Raw genomic sequence first — 19,027 nt, 5'->3', positions numbered from 1 at the left:
TCAACAGTGACCTGTAAGCGTAAGACATGACGTGTTTCTTTTAACATACACGCAAATTATAAACTAAATAAAACCCAGGTTATTGAGAGATGTTGCTCCTTTCATAGCGTAAATATGTGTTTGATTTATCCGTTACCACTGAGGAGATACCAGAAGAATGATCATGTGACATTAAACATGGTTCATTTTTATTTTGTTCAAGGTAAAACATGATTAAACTTTGCATTACAATGAAGTCTTTCTGCAAAGAAGCAATTCAATTCAGAATTGGCCCGTCTGACCTAGACCAATGTATTTGTGGTGTGCCACAGGGAAGTGTTCTCGAGCCTTTGAAGTTCCCTGTGTAAACAGCAGAGCGTACTATGTGCAGTTATGTATGGAGGTGACGTAATTCACTGAGTCAGCAGGAGAGGAAGGGCAACGGTTCTGCGAATCCAGATCACGGCAGGATGTGACTCAAGATGAGAAAAACTTCAGCTGTTCAAAGTTTGAAAAGTTGAGGCGAGATACAGGTCTACCACGCGATGTATGTTCTGCACACAATCCATTAATGACTGAGCTGTTAAGAAACGAGCCAAACGCTCATTAATTCACTAAAGTCCATGTGTGTTATCTTGATCTCCATACAAGTCAAAGTCCCAATCTGTGAGAAACTTAAGAAATATAAACACAATTTAATGATGCGTGTTCTGTTTTTTTATTTTTTATTATTCCCAATGGCTTCCAAGATGCTAAAATTAGAACTTGAAAGAACGATGTTATTATTTTGACAGGCTAATTGGCATTGGCGGTATGTTCCTATGCTTCCTTTGAGGGTCACATCACTCGTATTTCACTTGGTTTTAATTGACACATCCAGTATAATAATGGTTTATTAAATGATGTATGGAGCCGTCATATCTTTTGTATAAATATGACAGCAGTTCACAGCCGAAAGATTTCTTTCCCTTTCTCTGTTAAGCAGAAAATCTTCCTCTGCTGATTTAATTCAGAGTGACTTGGCCTCCTCCATCCTTGGTGGGCATTTGCCCTGCTCACTGGCCTATGCGACTTTTTCACTTGATGTGCTTTGCATCAGGTTTACACCCGATTTCCCTTCCTTATTCTGTGTAGCTCAGTGAACATCCTTTGCCCAGCAGAGCACAAAACCGAGTACAGTCTCGCCTGGCTTGGATGTGACACGCCGGCACACCGAGGACGGGCTTTTCTACCGTTTGCCCCCGGTGTGATAGTTAAAGAAGCTTGTGCAGTCCAGGATCACAAACTCTACAAGCAACTCACTGTCAAATCGGCATGGCCTGGCAGGCACACGGGACTCTGGTTCCCAAGCTTTTTGGCTCATGACCTTTGAAAACAAAGCACCGTGTGATTGTGCCCCTCATCGCTGAGCTTCAGTGTGGACATAAGCTGTGACCAGTTCAACCGGAGAGGGATTTTTCTCGCTTAGTTTGTTTTATTTGAAAGGTTTTTTTGGAAGCCTAATGAGGTGAAAGTATTGAATATTTCACATAAAAAGAAGAAAAGTTGGAATAATAAACAGAATTTTGTTTCATCTGTACCGCTTTGATCATCCTGCAAGCCTTTCCCACTACCATAGACATCGCATGTGCGCACATACAGTACATACGCAAACAAACAAGTAGTCGACGCACAAAATTATAATTGTAAAAGCAATGCGCAGAAACATTCAGGGCACTTGTGTTTGGTTCTCAGAAGAGCGATTTCCCATGTAACCACATACAAATACATGCAGACATTACTGTGGTAGACCACACTGAACCAGTAAGACAGTAGAGCGACTTTTGCTCTCCATATTTTAAATCAAGATAAGGCCTTGTTCTCTCGCCTATCTGTTTCCTCGCCGAGTGTCAGTTCTTGTGTGGGCCTCTGTATCTGAGAAGGAAGGAGACAGACTACACGAGTGAAAAACTGATAAAAAAAGGGGGAGGCAGAAGGCAGAGAAGAGATATGGCAGAGAGAGAGAGGGGTGAGGGAATAGAGAGAGTAAACAACTTGGAAGAAAGAGATAAAGGAAGAATGAGTGCGGACAAGTGGTGGCTTGCGAGTTAAATGTTTGGGAGCTTAGTATCTCTTCAGCACATTGTGAATTAGAAAGCTGCAGAGCGTTGAAAGATGGATGGGACCTGGACATGCATACCCAAATTATATTCAAACTAGGGAAAGGAAACACGATTGTCACGTCAGCGGGAGCTTATTTTGCCAATTGAGAGCTGATCTAGGACCAGTGTTCCGATATTTCATTGTACATGCACAGACATCTCTCTCTCCGTTCATTATCACGTGCCTCTGATGTCATTTTCTGATCCTATGAGATCATCAGGGAGGGAGCCCAGTGTAAAACAAAAACCACATTCTTTGTAGTCCTCATGGGTGCAGGGAGCAGCCCCATCCACCCAGGGGGCTGTAATTGAATGTAGGCCAGTAGAGCGGATATGCTCTGATGCTCGGTTCCTCGGTTCATAAAGCCGCAGTGCTGCAGCTGTATGTTGCAAGGCTGCAGAATCAACTCCCACAGAAATAACATGACCTCTGACTTTTTCTGTTAATGACAGGCCAATGAGATCACCACTTCTGGTCCTTGGGGCTCACGCTGTTTCCTTTCAATAGCAGAGGCTGTTATGAAAATAACACTGAAAATAACTGTGTAGGATGCTGACATGAAATTCCACTTTTTTTTCCCCTTTACTTTTGAGCTCATCTGCGCATTTGTAATCCGTATATATTATAGATCTTGTTGTGCTTCTTACAGCATGATATATATGTTTGGAAATACATGTTTTTATATTAAAATCGGATCACGTGGCTGCAGTTTTCCTCTATCCTCTGGAGTTTTATAGCTTCTTTTGACATGTTATCTTGACATGTAATTTTCCTATTACCGCTCTCGTCGTTGCCCTTTTTGGCAGCACCAGGCAGCTTTTTTCAATAAAAAGGTTCAATAAAACAACTATTTGCTACACACTCTGCACCAAGAATGGCTACAAGAACAATATTTTTGTGTTGGTGGAGAGCAAAATAGAGCTATAAGAGAGTAAATGTTGGAATAAGTAAATAAATATCTGTAAATACACGTGTTTGCAAACAAAAACTTAAAATGATGATGCCACCTAGTGGCCAAAAAACAGATGAATGCAGGTTTAAATCACAAACCCGAGGCGCACACTCTGAAATAGTTACTGAAAGGAACTCGCTGCAAAGTGGGTCATGTAAATCATTAATCTTTGTGTTTCAGCACAGAACAGATGTCTTTACTTCACCTCCTCTCGGTTGCTGAGGCTTCACTTCATTTAATTCAATGATTTTTTTGTACCGAGCTGCACTCTGACATTGCTGTTGCTTTGTGTCCCCCCCCCCTCCCTGTAGGATGATGGTGTTTGGAGTGCTGACGCTGGTCTTGAGCTGGACTTCCCTGGGAGCTGACCTTGCCACCGCTGTGGTGAGCTGCTTTGTTTTCTCGCCCCCTTTCGCTCGCTGGCTTATCCCAATATAAACTAGTATAAACTGGTCTGCAATCAATTCTTGTCATGCCTGACAGTGGTGATAAATTGCCATAACTAAGCGTGCACTGCACTCGAAATCTTTCTGTGTGTGAGGCTAAGGGAGAAGACATGATTATACACCGCTGCACGTGTGCTTATGTGCATGTACCTGCATTTGTGTGTGAATGCATCTAAGAAAATCTGCAGCGTGTCAGTTCGGTCCGATGGGAAACAAGTGTCAGATCACATCACGGGAACATAAGATGCAGCTGCAAGTCCTCTCATCCAACTTATTACACATATAAGCTGCAAATCGAAGATCTTTCTAGCATCTACTGAGAGCAATTTTTATTCTCAGTGAAATGTATCATAGCATAGAAACATTACAGCCACGCCGTGTCATCTAAAAAATGAACATTCTCACTGCCCAATCTCAAATTCCTCTGATCTCTGGTTCGTCTTTCTGTCACCTCAGACGCTTCTGATCTCTGCTGTCAAGCAGTGCACCACCGAAAATAGATCAACAAAAGGACAAAATCTAAAATCCAGACCTTGTCAGCATCATTATACGAGACTGAATAGCTTCATCCAAAGTCAAGGATTATGACGAATCCAGGAATCCAATTGCGTTAAAAGCCCGTCGCGCCGAATGGGTGTATAATTTCAGTGTTTAACTTTATTATGATCCCACACACAAAAATGACCTCGAGGTTACGAATTTAGAGCGATACGCGACGAGAGAGAGAGAGAGAGAGAGATACATTTGAAAGGATGAATATCAAATGAGTGAGCGCCGCCGCCTGACTCACCTGCCTCGGGCGCTCGTGCTATTTTTCTCAGGTTTGTTGTCGGATGTCGTGTTTTGACTGGAGGCTGCGGAGGATTGCCGAACATGTGTGAATTTAAGTTGGAGATAATGAGCGCGGGGTAGAAAGCAGCAGGGGGTGCGATCAGTTACAAGGCATGAGTCTCTGGTTTCATCTTCTGTTTTTCATCTACCATTTTAATACCTCCTCTGCGGGTACGAGCTCTCTGTGGTCTACATTTGTTGGATTGATGGTGGAGTCCAAGATCCTGCAAGCATAGAAAGGTCAATACAGAACTGTTCAATAAACATGATGATTTACAATTCAGTTAGTCTGCCACACTGGGTTACAGCATGTTGTGTGCAGGTGGAAAAGATCCTGCTACTGGAAAAGAAATGGGGCTACCAAAGAGTTCTCTCTCTGGGGAATATTCATTAACGTTCGGTAAAAATTAGAGAGTTTGGCCCTTTAACGCTTAATTAAAGCATCCATGGAGACTGAGTCTGTAGCCAGCCTCAAGTGGACGTTTGAGGAACTGCAGGCTTTACTTCACAGCCATGGAAGTTGCTGCTTGGGGAGGTTGGGGAAAAGAAAATCCATTCTTTCTGGTTTTATCAACTGTTGTGTCAAGGGAAAATCTAGACCTTGGTTGACCTAAAAAAATGGTCGGACTGTCATTCAAATCATTGGATCCGAACCAGATTTCAGCACATTCTGACCAGTAAGTTATTTCACTCCGGGCCAAAGTTATTTAAAATCCTCCTTTGGTTCTCCATTTGATGAATGACCTGGCTTTATAGCAATCGTTTCACAGAAATCACCCCCACATTGAGTGACTCTCAGTGTGTGTGTGTTACAAAATCGTGGCATTTACATTGGCCCGTTATTTAACCTGTCTGTCACGCGGTGTTGGGCTGAGACCCTGACCCTTACTGGACTGTATGGTTGTCATCCGTTCGGCCTTTTTCTCAGCTTGAGAGCAAACATCGGCCCCGGCTTAACGAGGCCAGATAATTGCTCGGGCTATGGATACAAAAGGCTGTGCATGAGACATTTGCATGTCTGCGTGTTTCTTTTAATATGTAGGGATTGTTTGCACTCAGGGAAGAAGCTGGGGCAACACACACTTCATGTGTACTCTGTGACTCAGTACAGTCTGCACTGCTCTGAATAATAAACCCATTTCTAGCCATTACACACAATACTCTTATCGGGCTGTCAATTCTTTGGTCGTTCAATCATATGTGAATGTTGAGGGGAAAAAAACAGAGCCTGAGGAGACGTCTCCAGAATTGTCTTTTTTGTCCCCACCAATATTTTAAGACCCAAAATCCATAAATGTCATGTTTTGAATTATTTTGATAGATTTTGCTTCAAGCTCAAATTTTTCAGCAATGGTTTAAACTCTCGCTTGACGTGACGTGTAATATAAACACCAGTCATCCATTTTCCCTTTTTCCTTTCTGTTATTTCTGCGGTCTTTCACCGGCTGCAGACTGCAGCAAACGCTTGACAAGATCATCCGTCCATTGCTAAAATAAATCGACATTTACACCTGTGGGCAACTTTCCAGAAAAGAAAAAAGAAAACTGGCTTTAATGGTTTTGGACTGTTGAGGGAAACTGGAGCACCATTCGGGGACTTGTGTGTAAGCCACTTATCCGTCACATAGCCCAGATGTGCTGCTGCCACCTGAAAACGTTTGGACTGAAACGCTTTCGAACGAACTGACCGACTGAGGCCTGAACTCGTTTGCCTCGTCCCACTTTAAATGAGAACACGTTTGTTGCTTATGCTCTAATGATGTGAGACATCCAGAGGAACAACAAACCAGTACATGGACGGTGTATTTGTTTGTCTTTCTCAGGATCTTTGTGCCTGGCTACAATCTGTCAGACGCTCGACTGGCTGCAGATGTTTGTGTGTCTGAATGGGAATCTTCATTGTGTGTGTAGACTACAGTTACATTAGCACCTTGGTTCATAATAAATGAATGCATAACGACTGCACTCCATCGCAGGGGCTCTTAATTACAGACAGCAGGTAATCAGAGCTCTGCATTCACAGAGAATCATCATTTCCCTTCCAGGACAAACTTTCTCGTGTATTTGCAAAGCTCCTCTGCGTCCTTCAATTTCTAACAAACCAGCCAAAGAGAACTCGGCTCGCTTTATCTCATCTGTGCCCCGAGGCTCATTAGCGCATCCCCAAGAGGAGGTTAAGCTGCACGGAGTGTGTTTGTCCTGAGCCCGGGGGAGACATTTAGCATTCAGACAGCGCAGGTCAAAGAAGACCACCGCTCCTCACTTTTTTGTTATTTCGCCAATGCAGGTGTCTTGTTAGCTCCGTGTGGTGGAGACGAATTGTTCTCGGGGTGACAGGGACTGAAAAGTATTCGTGTCTAGACGTGTTAAAGAGGATTATAAGAGCTTTTTATTGTTCCTTTAGTGTCAAAAAGTGACAAAGGTGATAGTCGTCATTATTATTCAGCCTTGTCAGAAAGACTTGTTAATGTGTTAATGAACTATTAATGACAGGTACTTAGCATCTGACACTAATTTATTCCTTCTCTGAATGCTTCTGTATGAATTTCTATGTTTTTTTCCTCATTTCGAGAACTATTCGTTCTTCGCTCTTTGTTTTCCCGCCCGCCGCTCTCACACATCTCTTGTTTTATTTCAGGGCACGAGTGACTTCTGCGTGTCCCCCGACAAGTACCTCCTGAGCCAGACAAAGGGTATAATTGGTACTGGTGAGTTTCACTGTGAATAATATGAATAATGTTGCATTAATAGAGTTGTAATTATGAGAGCGTAAAGCTGTGGCCGTGACACTAATTGACATAAAAAATGATGTTTGGAAATATATTTAATTGGTTGCTTTGTTTTTTCCCCGCAGATATTGTTCATTACTACCTTTACTGTAACCAGACTCTCTCCAACCCTTTCCAGCAGGTAGGAAAAATAAGCCGAACCCCTACTGACTGTTGCCTGATGTGACCTTGCAGTGGTGATTTGCAGGTCATAAGATGTCTACGTGTAAAGCAGGATTTAAATTTAGTCCAATAATTCAACATTTCTTCCTGCAATTTGGAGGGAGTTAACATCCTACAACCAAAACACAGTGGACATTTTACTGGTGATTGCAGTACACGGCACGTTTAGACTTAAATTTGATAGATTTAAGGCCAACAAAATATGTAAACAAAGGACTAAGACTGAGCCTATACAATACCGTACTATGGGGATTATACAATTGCTTTTGTATTTAGCGAAATAAATCAAACTGTTAAATACAGTGTTTAATAAAGAGCGAAAAACATCCATGAATCGAGGAAATCAGAAATACTTATAAAACTGATATAGCAGCATCTACACTAACTACTCTGTTTGGCAAATACGTGGATCACCCGTAGACTTAACCCAAAAATTTTGGCTCCGGCTTCATCGTGGTCCATATTTACACATGTAGAAGCATGTTTAAAAGAACATACACCGTGAAAATGGACAAATCTGAGCAGGTAAACAAAGTCTGGCGGGCTAAACTCTCGCTTCAGTGCAGGACGGACCAAATACGTGACGCTCACGCAACGTGCCACGGATGGGCCCGGTGGATTTTCGGTGTAAGGCGGACCGAATGACGCCTGGGTGCTCAAACAAGCCACCTGTAACGGCACCTAACTGCCAATCAGTGCGACTATGCTGTTAATTCTGCATAACTTTAAGCCTTAATATAATTTAATTGGGTGAGTTAAATAGAAATTCACCCTCAGTACAGTTGTCATAAACGGGGAAATTAGCTACAGAGACCAAAACTGTTTTTTGTACCAGGCTGTAAACATGTTTATTTCTGCTGTGAAGTTGGACATTTGAACATGGGAGCTTATGGAGATGAACCCCTTCTGTAGCCAGCCTCAAGTGGACGTTAGAGGAACTGCAGTTTTTGGTACTACTACAGCCACAGAGGTTGCCGCTTGGTCATACCGAGCTTTAAATCATTCATTGCCTGAACCGTTGTGGCAAGATGAAATAAAGTTCAGCTACCTCATAAAAAAGGATCTTTTTCTTTTCTCTAAATAAATTATTCTTATTCCCTGCAACCCCTACGCTGATGTTTGACTATACTTACATGTGGAGCAGGTCCACTCTACCTATTGAAATAATGTCATTTAAATGCTGTTTCAAACTTTAAACATAATTAAACTTCTGTCCACTTTTAAACTATTCGTCAAGGCATCTTTTGACCTGTAATTCACTGAGTCGGTGCTTGATGGAGAGTCGATTTTCTCTGCTCCTCAAGCCTTGCCTTAACCTAACTAACTTCACCTCACAACTGTTCCTCAAGGCTGCGGTCATTATTTTTTTTTCTTTCTCTTGCTCTTTGTGTTTCTTCATTCTCTGCCAAACAAGACACAGGTATCAAAATTACAGACCAGATTAAGTATTCCTCTCTCCTGAGGTTACTCTGAGGTTACTCTTCAGAGAGTAGGGATTGTGGGTCACATCACTGACTTCACTTCTGACATCAGTCAGCGGTGAAGTCAATTTCTGCAAGCTCTGGCCCAGCGCAGCTCAGATCTTATTATCTGGCTCTCGTAGACATGCCCTGAGGATAACAAGAGCACAGCAGCAGAGGGCAGACAACCGTCACCCTGCCTGGTAAACAAAGTCAGCACTCTTTTCTCTGCCACACAAGATACCCAACAGGTGCAAAGTTCACAAGAGAGCTGCCAGATACAGGAATTCACACTGACTGGCAAACATACAAGCTCTGGCTCTCCTTCTCTAATGTCTCTCGTGAATTCTCAGCCTGAAACACAGCAGCGCCCCGTGGTACTACCCTCCGTGCCCTTGTATTTCATCGCTCTGGGCATCACTCCTGTGTCAACTCCTGCTTCTTTCCACAGCTCTTTTTCTATTCTTATCATCTCTTCTCTTTTTCTTACCCTCTCCATCTCCATCCACTTACCATGTCCTACTTTATTTGGCTCAGAACGAGCTCAGCCAGGCTAAAATAAAATAAAAAAAAGCCAAATCTGATCAGGCCATTTGGATTGTGCAGCAGGAGAGCAGTTTGACCACGGACAGTCATGCAGATCCGGAAAAAAAAAAGAAAAGTCAGATCAAAGGAAAGCAATTACATTTAGGGATGGTAATTGACCGTATCCTGTTTCAATTTAACATTGGTGCCTCGGGCCGGGGGCTGAGGGGGATAACAGACTACTCTTGTTAGGCTGGCTGACTGTGAAGATATAATTTTACTTTGGAGATGTGGCAGATGAACTCATTTATGGCTGTGCTTGCATGTGAATTAAAAAAGAGGCATGGGGCGGAAGGTCTTGCAGGTAGGATGTGATTATCATGTTGTGCTGAATGTGGAGGTTTACTTTGCCCCCTGTTGGTGGGATCATACACCTACATGATCACAATAAAAGAATACAGACTGTTGGTTAACTGACTTGCAAAGCCGTGACGTGGTCATATATTTAACCAAGATTAGTTAAGACTGAAATCTGTCTTATAATATAACATAGATTTAAAAATAAAAACTAATCAAGGCAGTGCCGACAAACTCCAGCTAGTGAATAAGCGTTTGCCTAAGCCTGAGCTGACCTACGAGTCTTCATGTAATTAAAAAATCAATCCTGATGCTCAAACATCTTAATAACCGAGGGTTTATTTAGAAAATCCCTCAGATAAAGACCTGCGTAGGTGTTATGTTATGATACTGCCAACATGACTGACTCTGTTTGACCTGAATGGAGCTGAACCTTAATTAGCATCACTGGTAACACCTGTGTTTACCTACTGTTTCATGTCAAAATGGCAAAATGACTTTCTGGGGGCCGGCGTGGAAGAGGAAGACACGGAGGACTACTTTTATATCTGTCGCACGTATCGGATAAACCCCTTTTTTCCCTCAAATTAAATGTGAATCGTTCATTATTGCCACCGCCACATAAGATTTTTACGATTCCGATTCCATTATCGATTCTGCTTAACGATTCGATTCTTTGTCGATTCGATTCTTTATCGGTTCGATTCTTTATCGATTCGATTCTTTATCAATTCTCATTTGGGAAAAAAGGAGAACAAGCAGTTTGATCAGCATCAGCTTTGTTTAGCTAGAAGTATCACGACCTTACAAAACCAACAGCGAGGTCCAAAGTGGCCCACAGCCTAGTAACGATGTGTAACTGTGGCAAGAAGCACATGGCGCTAACATGGTAGGCAGTGTGTTATTTACTTTCTGTAGTAACCACAGTGGTGTTCATAGCCTGGCTGCTGCCGCTGCTGCTAGGTTGAGATTCATCTCCAGTCCGAAGCGTGTCAAAAACACGACATTCATGTAAAAATATTGCATGTTGTGTGTGCAAATGTTTCTGCATGTTCGTCGTGTTCCCTCCCGACGCTGTTATCTCCACTTTGCAATGATTGCAAGTCGAGCTGTTGCCGTCTGTTTTGGTAAAACGCAGCCAAACTTTGGAGCGTTTGAACCGAGTGGGTGCCATTGTTTACTACTGATTGCACTGCACGTGCCAAACTTGTGCAAGTTACGTGGCGTAATTAGTCGTGCTTGCTGGAATCGAGAAGAGAATCGTTAGATAAACTGCCAAACGATTACATGGAATTGAAACACACAGAACCGGTTCTCAACAAGAACCACATCTATCCACGTTCATTTTCACTTTTCATTTACATGGGCTTGGTTAGCATCAGGGCTTGTGTTTGCTTCTGTGTTCCTTTGTACATGTTAACTTTGTGACAAATGTCTGTTTTTATTAGATTTCTTTCTCATTAGCATTCAAGACTAAGTCTGGCCCACTCTGTAATTTGTCTCATTTGAAATAATCCAACAAACGTAATCTATTATGAAGGCTGTTATGCTTTCTTCCACATTTGCAGAAGGACACGGAGTCTGCATATTCGTTTAGAAACAAACAGCCTCGAGGCACTTTACTTTTCGTCGCTGTATGGTGGCTCTTTCATCATGTGCGGCGGCTCTGAAAACACTTTCTTTGTTTGCAGCCTCTAACCATCTTCCAGAGGTCCCTGACCACCATGCAGATCCAGATCCAGGGTCTGCTGCAGTTCGCTGTGCCTCTGTTCCCTACAGCTGAGGTACACATGCACACAAACGCCAAGACTTGCACGCTGTAGTCTAAAGCTATTTTAGGAGCAGCATTAGAAGGATTTTACTACTATTTTCCAGTGATACTATGTGTTGACCTCTCCGCAGAGAGACCTACTGGGGATCCAGCATGTGCTGAACTCATCAGAGGCCAGTCTGCACCAGCTGACCGCCCTGTTGGACTGCAGGGGGCTCAACAAGGTTCGTTCACTGCATCCTTAATTGGCATCACAGCAGCACAACTAGGTCAACGGGGAGAGTAAGTGGCCGCGCAGGATTTCAGCATCAAACTGAAAGTGAAACGAGAAGGAGAAGCAGAACGAGGCACAACAGAAAGAATTTGAAATTTAACCAGATCCACTTTCCCCGGATTGTGTTAACTCGTACAGCGACTGCAGTGCAGTTAATGCGATTCATGTCGAGCATCCCACTGAAATGTGCACGACACGAGTGAAGTATATGTCTTCCCGGAGACGACGCGCTCCGGCGCTCTGAGTGCTTTTTTCATTCATCCAAATGTGACAGTTAAAGAGTCTGCGAGCAGACGGTTTGTGTGTCTGCCTGTTTTTTTATTACTGTGTTTGACCTCTTTAGGACTACCTGGATGCGATGGTGGGGGTGTGCTACGACGGGGTGGAGGGCGTGCTCTACCTCTGCCTCTTCTCCACCTTGGCAGCCTGTGCCTTCACTGTCATGCTGTGCGCCATTCCCAGGGCATGGAGACAAATTGCCTGCAGGTCAGTACGTTCTCTGCCTGCCTGCCTGAGCGTCCTCATTTCCTCACCTCTTTGCAGCTTCACGCACTGTATGAACCAGCCAGTGCATGTGTTGTACATGTTAATATACGAGTGCAAATTTATTTGTGCGAGTTCAAGGTGGCAGCTAATTAATCTGTGTTTACTGTGTGCTTTTAAACATCAGCGTTCATCCATCCAACAGACCATACGACTGATTCTGCATGTTTTAACCCTTTCAAATACATTTATTTATATTACCGACGTATACTATACTTTCAGATGGATTTCCTGTCCTTCAGGCTTTCATTGTTTTTGACCTATTTCAGTAAACAATGAAAAATAACACCCAGAGAGTGCAGACTAGCTTTAAGAAAGGTAATCCATCACAATGAATTCATTTATCGCCTTTTATTTCTCACGTACATCATCATGCACAGTATGCAGGTGTAAAGCAGGGGCTGTTTTGGAAAAAGCTTCTCACCCAGTTTCATTGCCGTGTCCATGTGTGTTTTCTGGGGTTTGATTTCCTGACAGTAGAGCCTTGTGAGTCCTCATCAGAGGCTGGCTGCTGAATCTCAGAGGTCTGAGCTTCCTAGAAAGCAGCGCTAAGGAGGAGTCCCTGCTCACAGATGGATTACCATGCAGTGAATCTGTCAACAACTAAAAAAAAAAAGGGTGGTGAAGTGCCGGCCCATGGTGGATCACGTGTCTGTTCAGCAGTCCTAACATAACAGAAAACATATGACGTCTTTCTGTCTGTCAGCATCGATGTTAAACCCCGTACAAGGACGAAAACATTCAAAGTCTAATTTAAGTTTAAATCAGGGCATGGCAAACGTCAAGAAATTATTGATACTCCAGCACGAAGAAAGTTAATATTAATGGAGTCGCTCCTTTTATTATTATTCTGTTCTACTTCTTCTCCTGGGATCATCATGCTCTAAATTTTGGAATTTCAGGAGACGTAAATCAGAATCAGAAATACTTTATTAATCCCCGTGGGGAAATTGTGTTCGTTACAGCAGCTCCCAAACGGTAAGTTAGACAGTAAGTAATAGCAAGAAAAAACATTTGAACACTTCAGAGGTTGGATAGTAAAATCCCAAGAAAAACTTTAACACTGTACACTTATAAGATATCCTTTTTAACACTATATACACAAACCAGTAACAGTAAAATAAAAGCAAAGTAACAGTGAACTATACAGTATGTAAATCTAAAACGTTATGAAGAATTTAGTCTTTGAGAGACAGTATGCATGCGTGGAAGATTTCACTTATGTATTGCACAAGCAATACTACATGTATAAAGTGGAAGTGTAAATAGATTCAGTGAGTTAAGCTGAAGGCTGCAAGTTGAGCCCTGTGTTTTTTTAGTGCACAATTGTTGACTTTATGGCTAATTGGCACCATTTAAATATTTAAAATATAAATCTATATATATATAATATAATAAGAAGAATTAGCTGTTAGCAGTTCCGGTTTGCGATGTACCTGCTGATGTACAGAAAAGTATCGCTGGATTACTTTGATAGTGACGTACATCCAAAAACCACTGACAGTATAAAGACTGGAGAGCGTATGCATTATGTCAGCTGTGTGGTAGCACTGGCCGTGGATCATCGGTGGACCTGAGGCGGGTTAAATGACGTCTGGCTGTGGAGACTTGTTCTGTAGCCAGCCTCGAATGGCCATTTGAGAAACTGCAGTTTTTGGTACTTCTTGTAGAAACCTGATGATTTCAAAGCAGATTCATGGATATTGAGATAATATTGTGTAATAGTCACACTGAATCTGAAGTTATATATACTCAGAGTAGTTTAAATATCTCAGTTGTCTCATGAGCTGTGTGCCGCTGTGGGCCAAACCACAATAACAAACGTCCTGTTGTCCCTTTCGCTTCACGTTTTAAAAAGCTCTGGTCTAAGCCAATCATCCGTCTCCTCTTGATGTTTCTCCAGGGAGCGAGATTACGACGACATCGACGAGGAGGACCCGTTCAACCCGCGGGCGAGGAGGATAGGCTCCCAGAACCCCAACCTCACCAACATGCACAGCTTCTGCAGCTACAGCAGCAGCATGGGCAGCCAGAGCAGCCTACACCCGCCCGCCCCGGCTGTCTCCAACGCCCCCATGTCAGAGTACATGTGAGTGAGCGGAAGACATCAGCAAGAGAAGTCTCAGAATTTCACGTCATATTCACAATCCTCCTTTCGCTTCTTTCGCTCTTTTCTCAGGAACCAGACAGCTCTGTTCGGGGGAAATCCACGGTACGAGAACGTGCCTCTGATCGGACGAGGCTCTCCACCCCCTTCGGTGCGTTGGGTCCCAGAGGCCAAGACCTTCCTATGATGTCACTTCCCTCTGTGCTAACAAACAGATTTAGCCTTTGAAGCACAGGAAATAGTTTTATTATAACAACCCTGATTCCAAAAAGGTTGAGACGCAAAAGACGCAAGGACTTCCAAATCCTTTTTGACGTTTGCTCAATTGTATATGGTACAAGGACAATATACTATTCAAACCAGTGCACTTTATTATGTAAAAATACAACCAATCTGAAGTTAATGCCTGAAGCATATTCAAAAAAACTCGGGACACGGCCGTGTTTACCACTGGGTTACATCATATTTTCTTTCAGCGAGCGTTTGGGAAACTAGGAGAGAGTTACTGTTGGAAGTTTTGCAAGTGAAATTCTTTCCCATTCTTGCTTGATATATGATTTCAGTCGCCCGGTGTGTCTCTGTTGTCGTATTTCGTGCCTCGTAATGCACCACACATTTTCAACCCGGAGACAGGTCTGGACTGCAGACAGGCCAAGGTTTACTTAAGTATTCCAGAGCCCATTTCGTAATGTGCTATAGCCTGAAGGGACGAAGGGTCAGACTCTGTTATGTGCAGAGATTTCTTTTCAGATTTTTGTGAATCTTTTAATGATGAAATCTCTAAATTTCATGCAACCGTGCACCGAGAAACATTATTTTATTTACCTAAATCATCGCATTTTTAATTACATTACACACAGCGTCTCAACTTTTTTTGGAATCAGGTCATAAATTTTCACCTTTTATATCACCCAGATGTTTTTTCTTAAAAGTATTTAAGATACTCTCACACACCGTGCCTTCCTCCGCCCTCCGTAATACAGGAGGCTGATGTTACTGTACAGTAACCAAAGCAAGGAGAGGAGAAGTAATGTAGTTAATATTTAATGGTGGACTGAACATCATTTAGCTTCTCTCAGGCCAAATTCCCACGTGGGGAGTGACACAGGCCTTAAAGTCGCTCACTGTTGACACTAGAGGTTTTTTATTCCTCGTTGAATCCGCTCCCCGCTGGGCCACTTGTCTCCTGTTACTGTACATCGCGGGAGATAAAAATAGAAACATTTTAGATTAAATTTTCATTAGGGCACAGCCTCCCGATGATATGCTGCACAATGTGTGTTATGAAACGCAGAATTTTAAAGGCGTTCTGCGGGTGTTTCATCGATTTCAGATCGGTGTTTTGTAACCATATTTTTAAAGGGTCGTTCAGAGAGACAATGCTGTGATCAATATATTTTATTTCTGCATATTATTTCACTGTCCTAGGTTTCACTTCCACATAAATGTGATTTGATAAGTACAGTTTGTAGATGAAGAAGAAAGCTTTTGTTTATGTCGTCCTTCTCATTAACCTTCAGTCTCACGTTAAAAATTGTGATGTACTTTGCCTTATGACTTCTTTCCTAATTAATACCAGCAAGTGATGTTTAATTCAATTCTCCCTCATGACTACACCTGTACAGCACCATGCAGTAGTCTGCGGCTAACAGCTTCTTTTATATATTTTTTGTTTGTTCGTTTGTCACGTGTATGTTTGTTTGTTTGTATCTTTCATTTCTATATTTCCTCCTTCTTCTTCTTTTTTTTTTTAATCAACTTTTGGAGATATACTCTCAGCAGTATAGAAACCGAGTAAGTCTTTTCAACTCTTCCTCAGGATTAACTCCTCCTCCTCCTCACTTTACCTTTGTTGCATCTCCGTCTTTCCTGCCTCACATCACTTCGTTTGGTTTCCTGTGCAGTTCTTCCCTGTTTGGCATGGCTTCTTTAACTCACAACTTGTCCTCATTCCAGACAGTCTGTATTGGGGTTAGTGAGGGTTTGTCTGCCCCTGGTGTTCACAGGGTGGTACTGTCGTTTACATCCCTGGATTCTCTCACAGTTATCCTCCCTGTGCATGCAGTATTACTCCAGTCATTCATTTCTATAGTACTGCTACAAGGTGTTAATTACCCGATGTAGCGCTATAGAATTTATTTTACCAGAGGACTGACAGATTTAGAGTTCTTCTTAATGTCTAACTTCAAGTAATGGATTGATTTGTTTGCCCTGAGCCGATTTTGTAAGCGAGTTAAAGGAATACTCTGCAGAAAATCTGTCTTTTGAGCATAAAACTCTGCGCCCATAGGCTTGAAGGTGGTTCTTAAAAGTCTGTGGCTTGCTTCTTTGCGGCAATTACAATGAATTCCAATGCCGACCCAAAAAAATCACGTGAAAATGTATCAAGACACGCCTGCGGCACCATCCACCTCGCTTGTAACGACAGAAAAAGATACTCAGAAAGCAGGGTATTCAGTTGGAACGAGTCCACAGAGTTATAACCAGACAGGCGAGAGTACAAAGGGTCAGGCAGGAATACTGACGAAAATGGGTAGAAAGCACGCAGTGTGGTGCCAGGTGTGAAGGGCAGTTATAAATAAATAAAAAGTAGGCTGATGAGGGACTGTGTGTGCGGGTGGGTGTGGAGGTCAGGGGATGAAAACGGGTTGGTAACAACTTCTGGATCACAGCATCTGAAACCAAATGTCCCAAGTAGATTATCATAAAGATTGGAAACAGGGGGAAACAGTTAGAGCGAGTCTCTGCTGGTTGCCTGGTTGGTGCATTTACTCTAAGTGCTGTACTTAAGTACTAATTTGAGATACTTGAACCCGACTTACCTTACTTAGTTACCACAGAACGACTACCTGCTAACCATCTCGAGGGTCCAGCTTTCATGTTGAAGCACTAGTTTGTAATAGTGATGTCGATGCAAGCTGTACCGAGCCGTCAATTAAAAAAAGGTCGCTAAGAGGCTAAAGCAGGCTCTTAATGTGACCCATTCAATCCAAAAAAATCTAGGTATGAGTCAGATGCATCCTATAGTGTTTGATAAAAGAAGAACAAACAACTTAACTTGGCGTAATGTAACGAAACTAAACTAGACGAGACAATAGAAACTCTTTGTAGTCTAACTCGCCCTCTTTATCAGAATCCTGCCACCCCCGATGTGCCAATTACTGGAAATGATAGTGACCCAGAGAACATGTGCACAAGCTGTATATATATATATATATATTTTGACACCTATAATACCAGCCCTTACTTATGTCTCGAGTCTCAAAACCATCACTCTGGATCAGTAAAATCTAAAAATGTGTGCAGAGTGCAAGGAGCAAAGTCAGTTTGGACTCTCTTCACGTTTTTTCTCCTCCTAGTGCGAAGTTGCGTTTGATGTTGGACCATTTTTGCCATCCTGTAGTTGTAGGAAGATATTTCTTTATCCATCTTTTCCAGAAGAAATCTGACATAAACTGAACTTCAAGTCGCGTATTTAGTGATTTATTTGTGCAACATTCTCCGGGTCGTCCTCTGCCGAGCTTCAATCTTTAAAGAACCACCTTCAAATCCCACACACGGACTATTCCTTTAAACTCCTGTGACATTCTCTTTCTTTTTTTACCTGATGAATAGGCTCAGTCCATACCTGTGAAAACATCAGAATCAAGCTTGTAATATTCTCCCTGTGTGTGTTTACCTTTTTTTCCTCCGCAGTACTCCCCCAGCATGAGGGCCACCTATCTGTCCATGACCGAGGAACAGAGAAGACAGTTTGGGAACGACTTCCAAGCATAGACTTCTTTATCTGTCCAGAGGAGGGAACCAACATCACACACACACACACACAAAGAATGTGTGTAGTCACAGCATCACAGAGGACAGTGTGTAACACCTCGTTAGTCCAGGACTGCAGTCTCAGTACTGTTCTCTGCGTGTGTCGTACTCTCATAAATGATTAATCACACTTTTCTGTCATTTGTGGGGAGGGAGGGGGGAAACTTGCTAAATATTTCTGACGCGTGTTGTCGAACTTAACCTGCTCTTAATACATTGTGTTGAAGAAAGGTGTGTTGGAACAGATGATTAAAGCAATTTTGCAGATTCATTTCTCCCTAGCAATGTGTTCACAATAAAATAATTGTCTCTCCTGCTCAACGAGATTTATTTCCCTCCCCAAAATTCAAAGAGGAAAGATGTGAACATGACAGCTGATGTAAACATGCTATATTATCGTGCTTCATGCTTGATATTTGTGAAGCACAAACCCAGCACTGGCAGCACACAGACTGGAGGTATCCGTTATTTATATTCACACAGAGACATGCGTACAGCTGAAGCTTTATGTTTCTAAATCTCCTACCTTGAGACACACGGCTTCTGTGTATATATACGTTGTACAATAACAGACTGTTCTCTCATTCTGAGTGTGGTTTATTTTTGTTTAAAGACAATGTGCCATTTTTTTTTATATATATATATATATTTTCTAGTTTTTGCGTGGCGACGTCACATAGGATCACGGTTTGTTTTTTGTACTTTCTAAAAGGGCCATTGACACATGTCCTCTGCCTAATCTAATCCAGCTAATACAAAAATAAATAAAAAATAAATACAGTTTCTGGGGGGAAGCTGTGCTGCTCTAACCACGATTAATGAGAATATTCAGGTAATTATTTTCATCAATTCAACCCATCCAAACAGTACATG

At 42.4% G+C, this 19,027-nt stretch overlaps 1 protein-coding gene across 2 annotated transcripts in view; it reads left to right on the top strand.

Annotated features, from left to right (window-relative positions):
• Positions 1 to 18,803, top strand: part of ttyh2 (tweety family member 2) — a 62,929-nt gene extending 44,126 nt beyond the window's left edge. The window contains exons 6-15 of one of the 2 annotated variants that reach the window (XM_019270185.2): positions 3,385 to 3,457; positions 6,989 to 7,058; positions 7,205 to 7,260; positions 11,335 to 11,427; positions 11,546 to 11,638; positions 12,032 to 12,174; positions 14,135 to 14,320; positions 14,411 to 14,489; positions 16,106 to 16,132; positions 18,035 to 18,803. In XM_019270185.2, coding sequence (XP_019125730.1) covers positions 3,385 to 3,457; positions 6,989 to 7,058; positions 7,205 to 7,260; positions 11,335 to 11,427; positions 11,546 to 11,638; positions 12,032 to 12,174; positions 14,135 to 14,320; positions 14,411 to 14,489; positions 16,106 to 16,132; positions 18,035 to 18,115 — 901 coding nt within the window. In that variant the 3' untranslated portion in view covers positions 18,116 to 18,803. The remainder of the gene's footprint in view (positions 1 to 3,384; positions 3,458 to 6,988; positions 7,059 to 7,204; positions 7,261 to 11,334; positions 11,428 to 11,545; positions 11,639 to 12,031; positions 12,175 to 14,134; positions 14,321 to 14,410; positions 14,490 to 16,105; positions 16,133 to 18,034) is intronic. The other variant, XM_019270187.2, reaches the window with a different exon arrangement.
• The last annotated feature ends 224 nt before the right edge of the window (positions 18,804 to 19,027 follow it).

Source organism: Larimichthys crocea, chromosome XVI, assembly GCF_000972845.2.
Source record: "Larimichthys crocea isolate SSNF chromosome XVI, L_crocea_2.0, whole genome shotgun sequence".
In the NCBI taxonomy this organism is placed as follows: Eukaryota; Metazoa; Chordata; class Actinopteri; family Sciaenidae; genus Larimichthys; species Larimichthys crocea.
The sequence above is the reverse complement of the archived record's forward strand: the minus strand, read 5'-3'. Positions and strand labels throughout refer to the sequence as shown.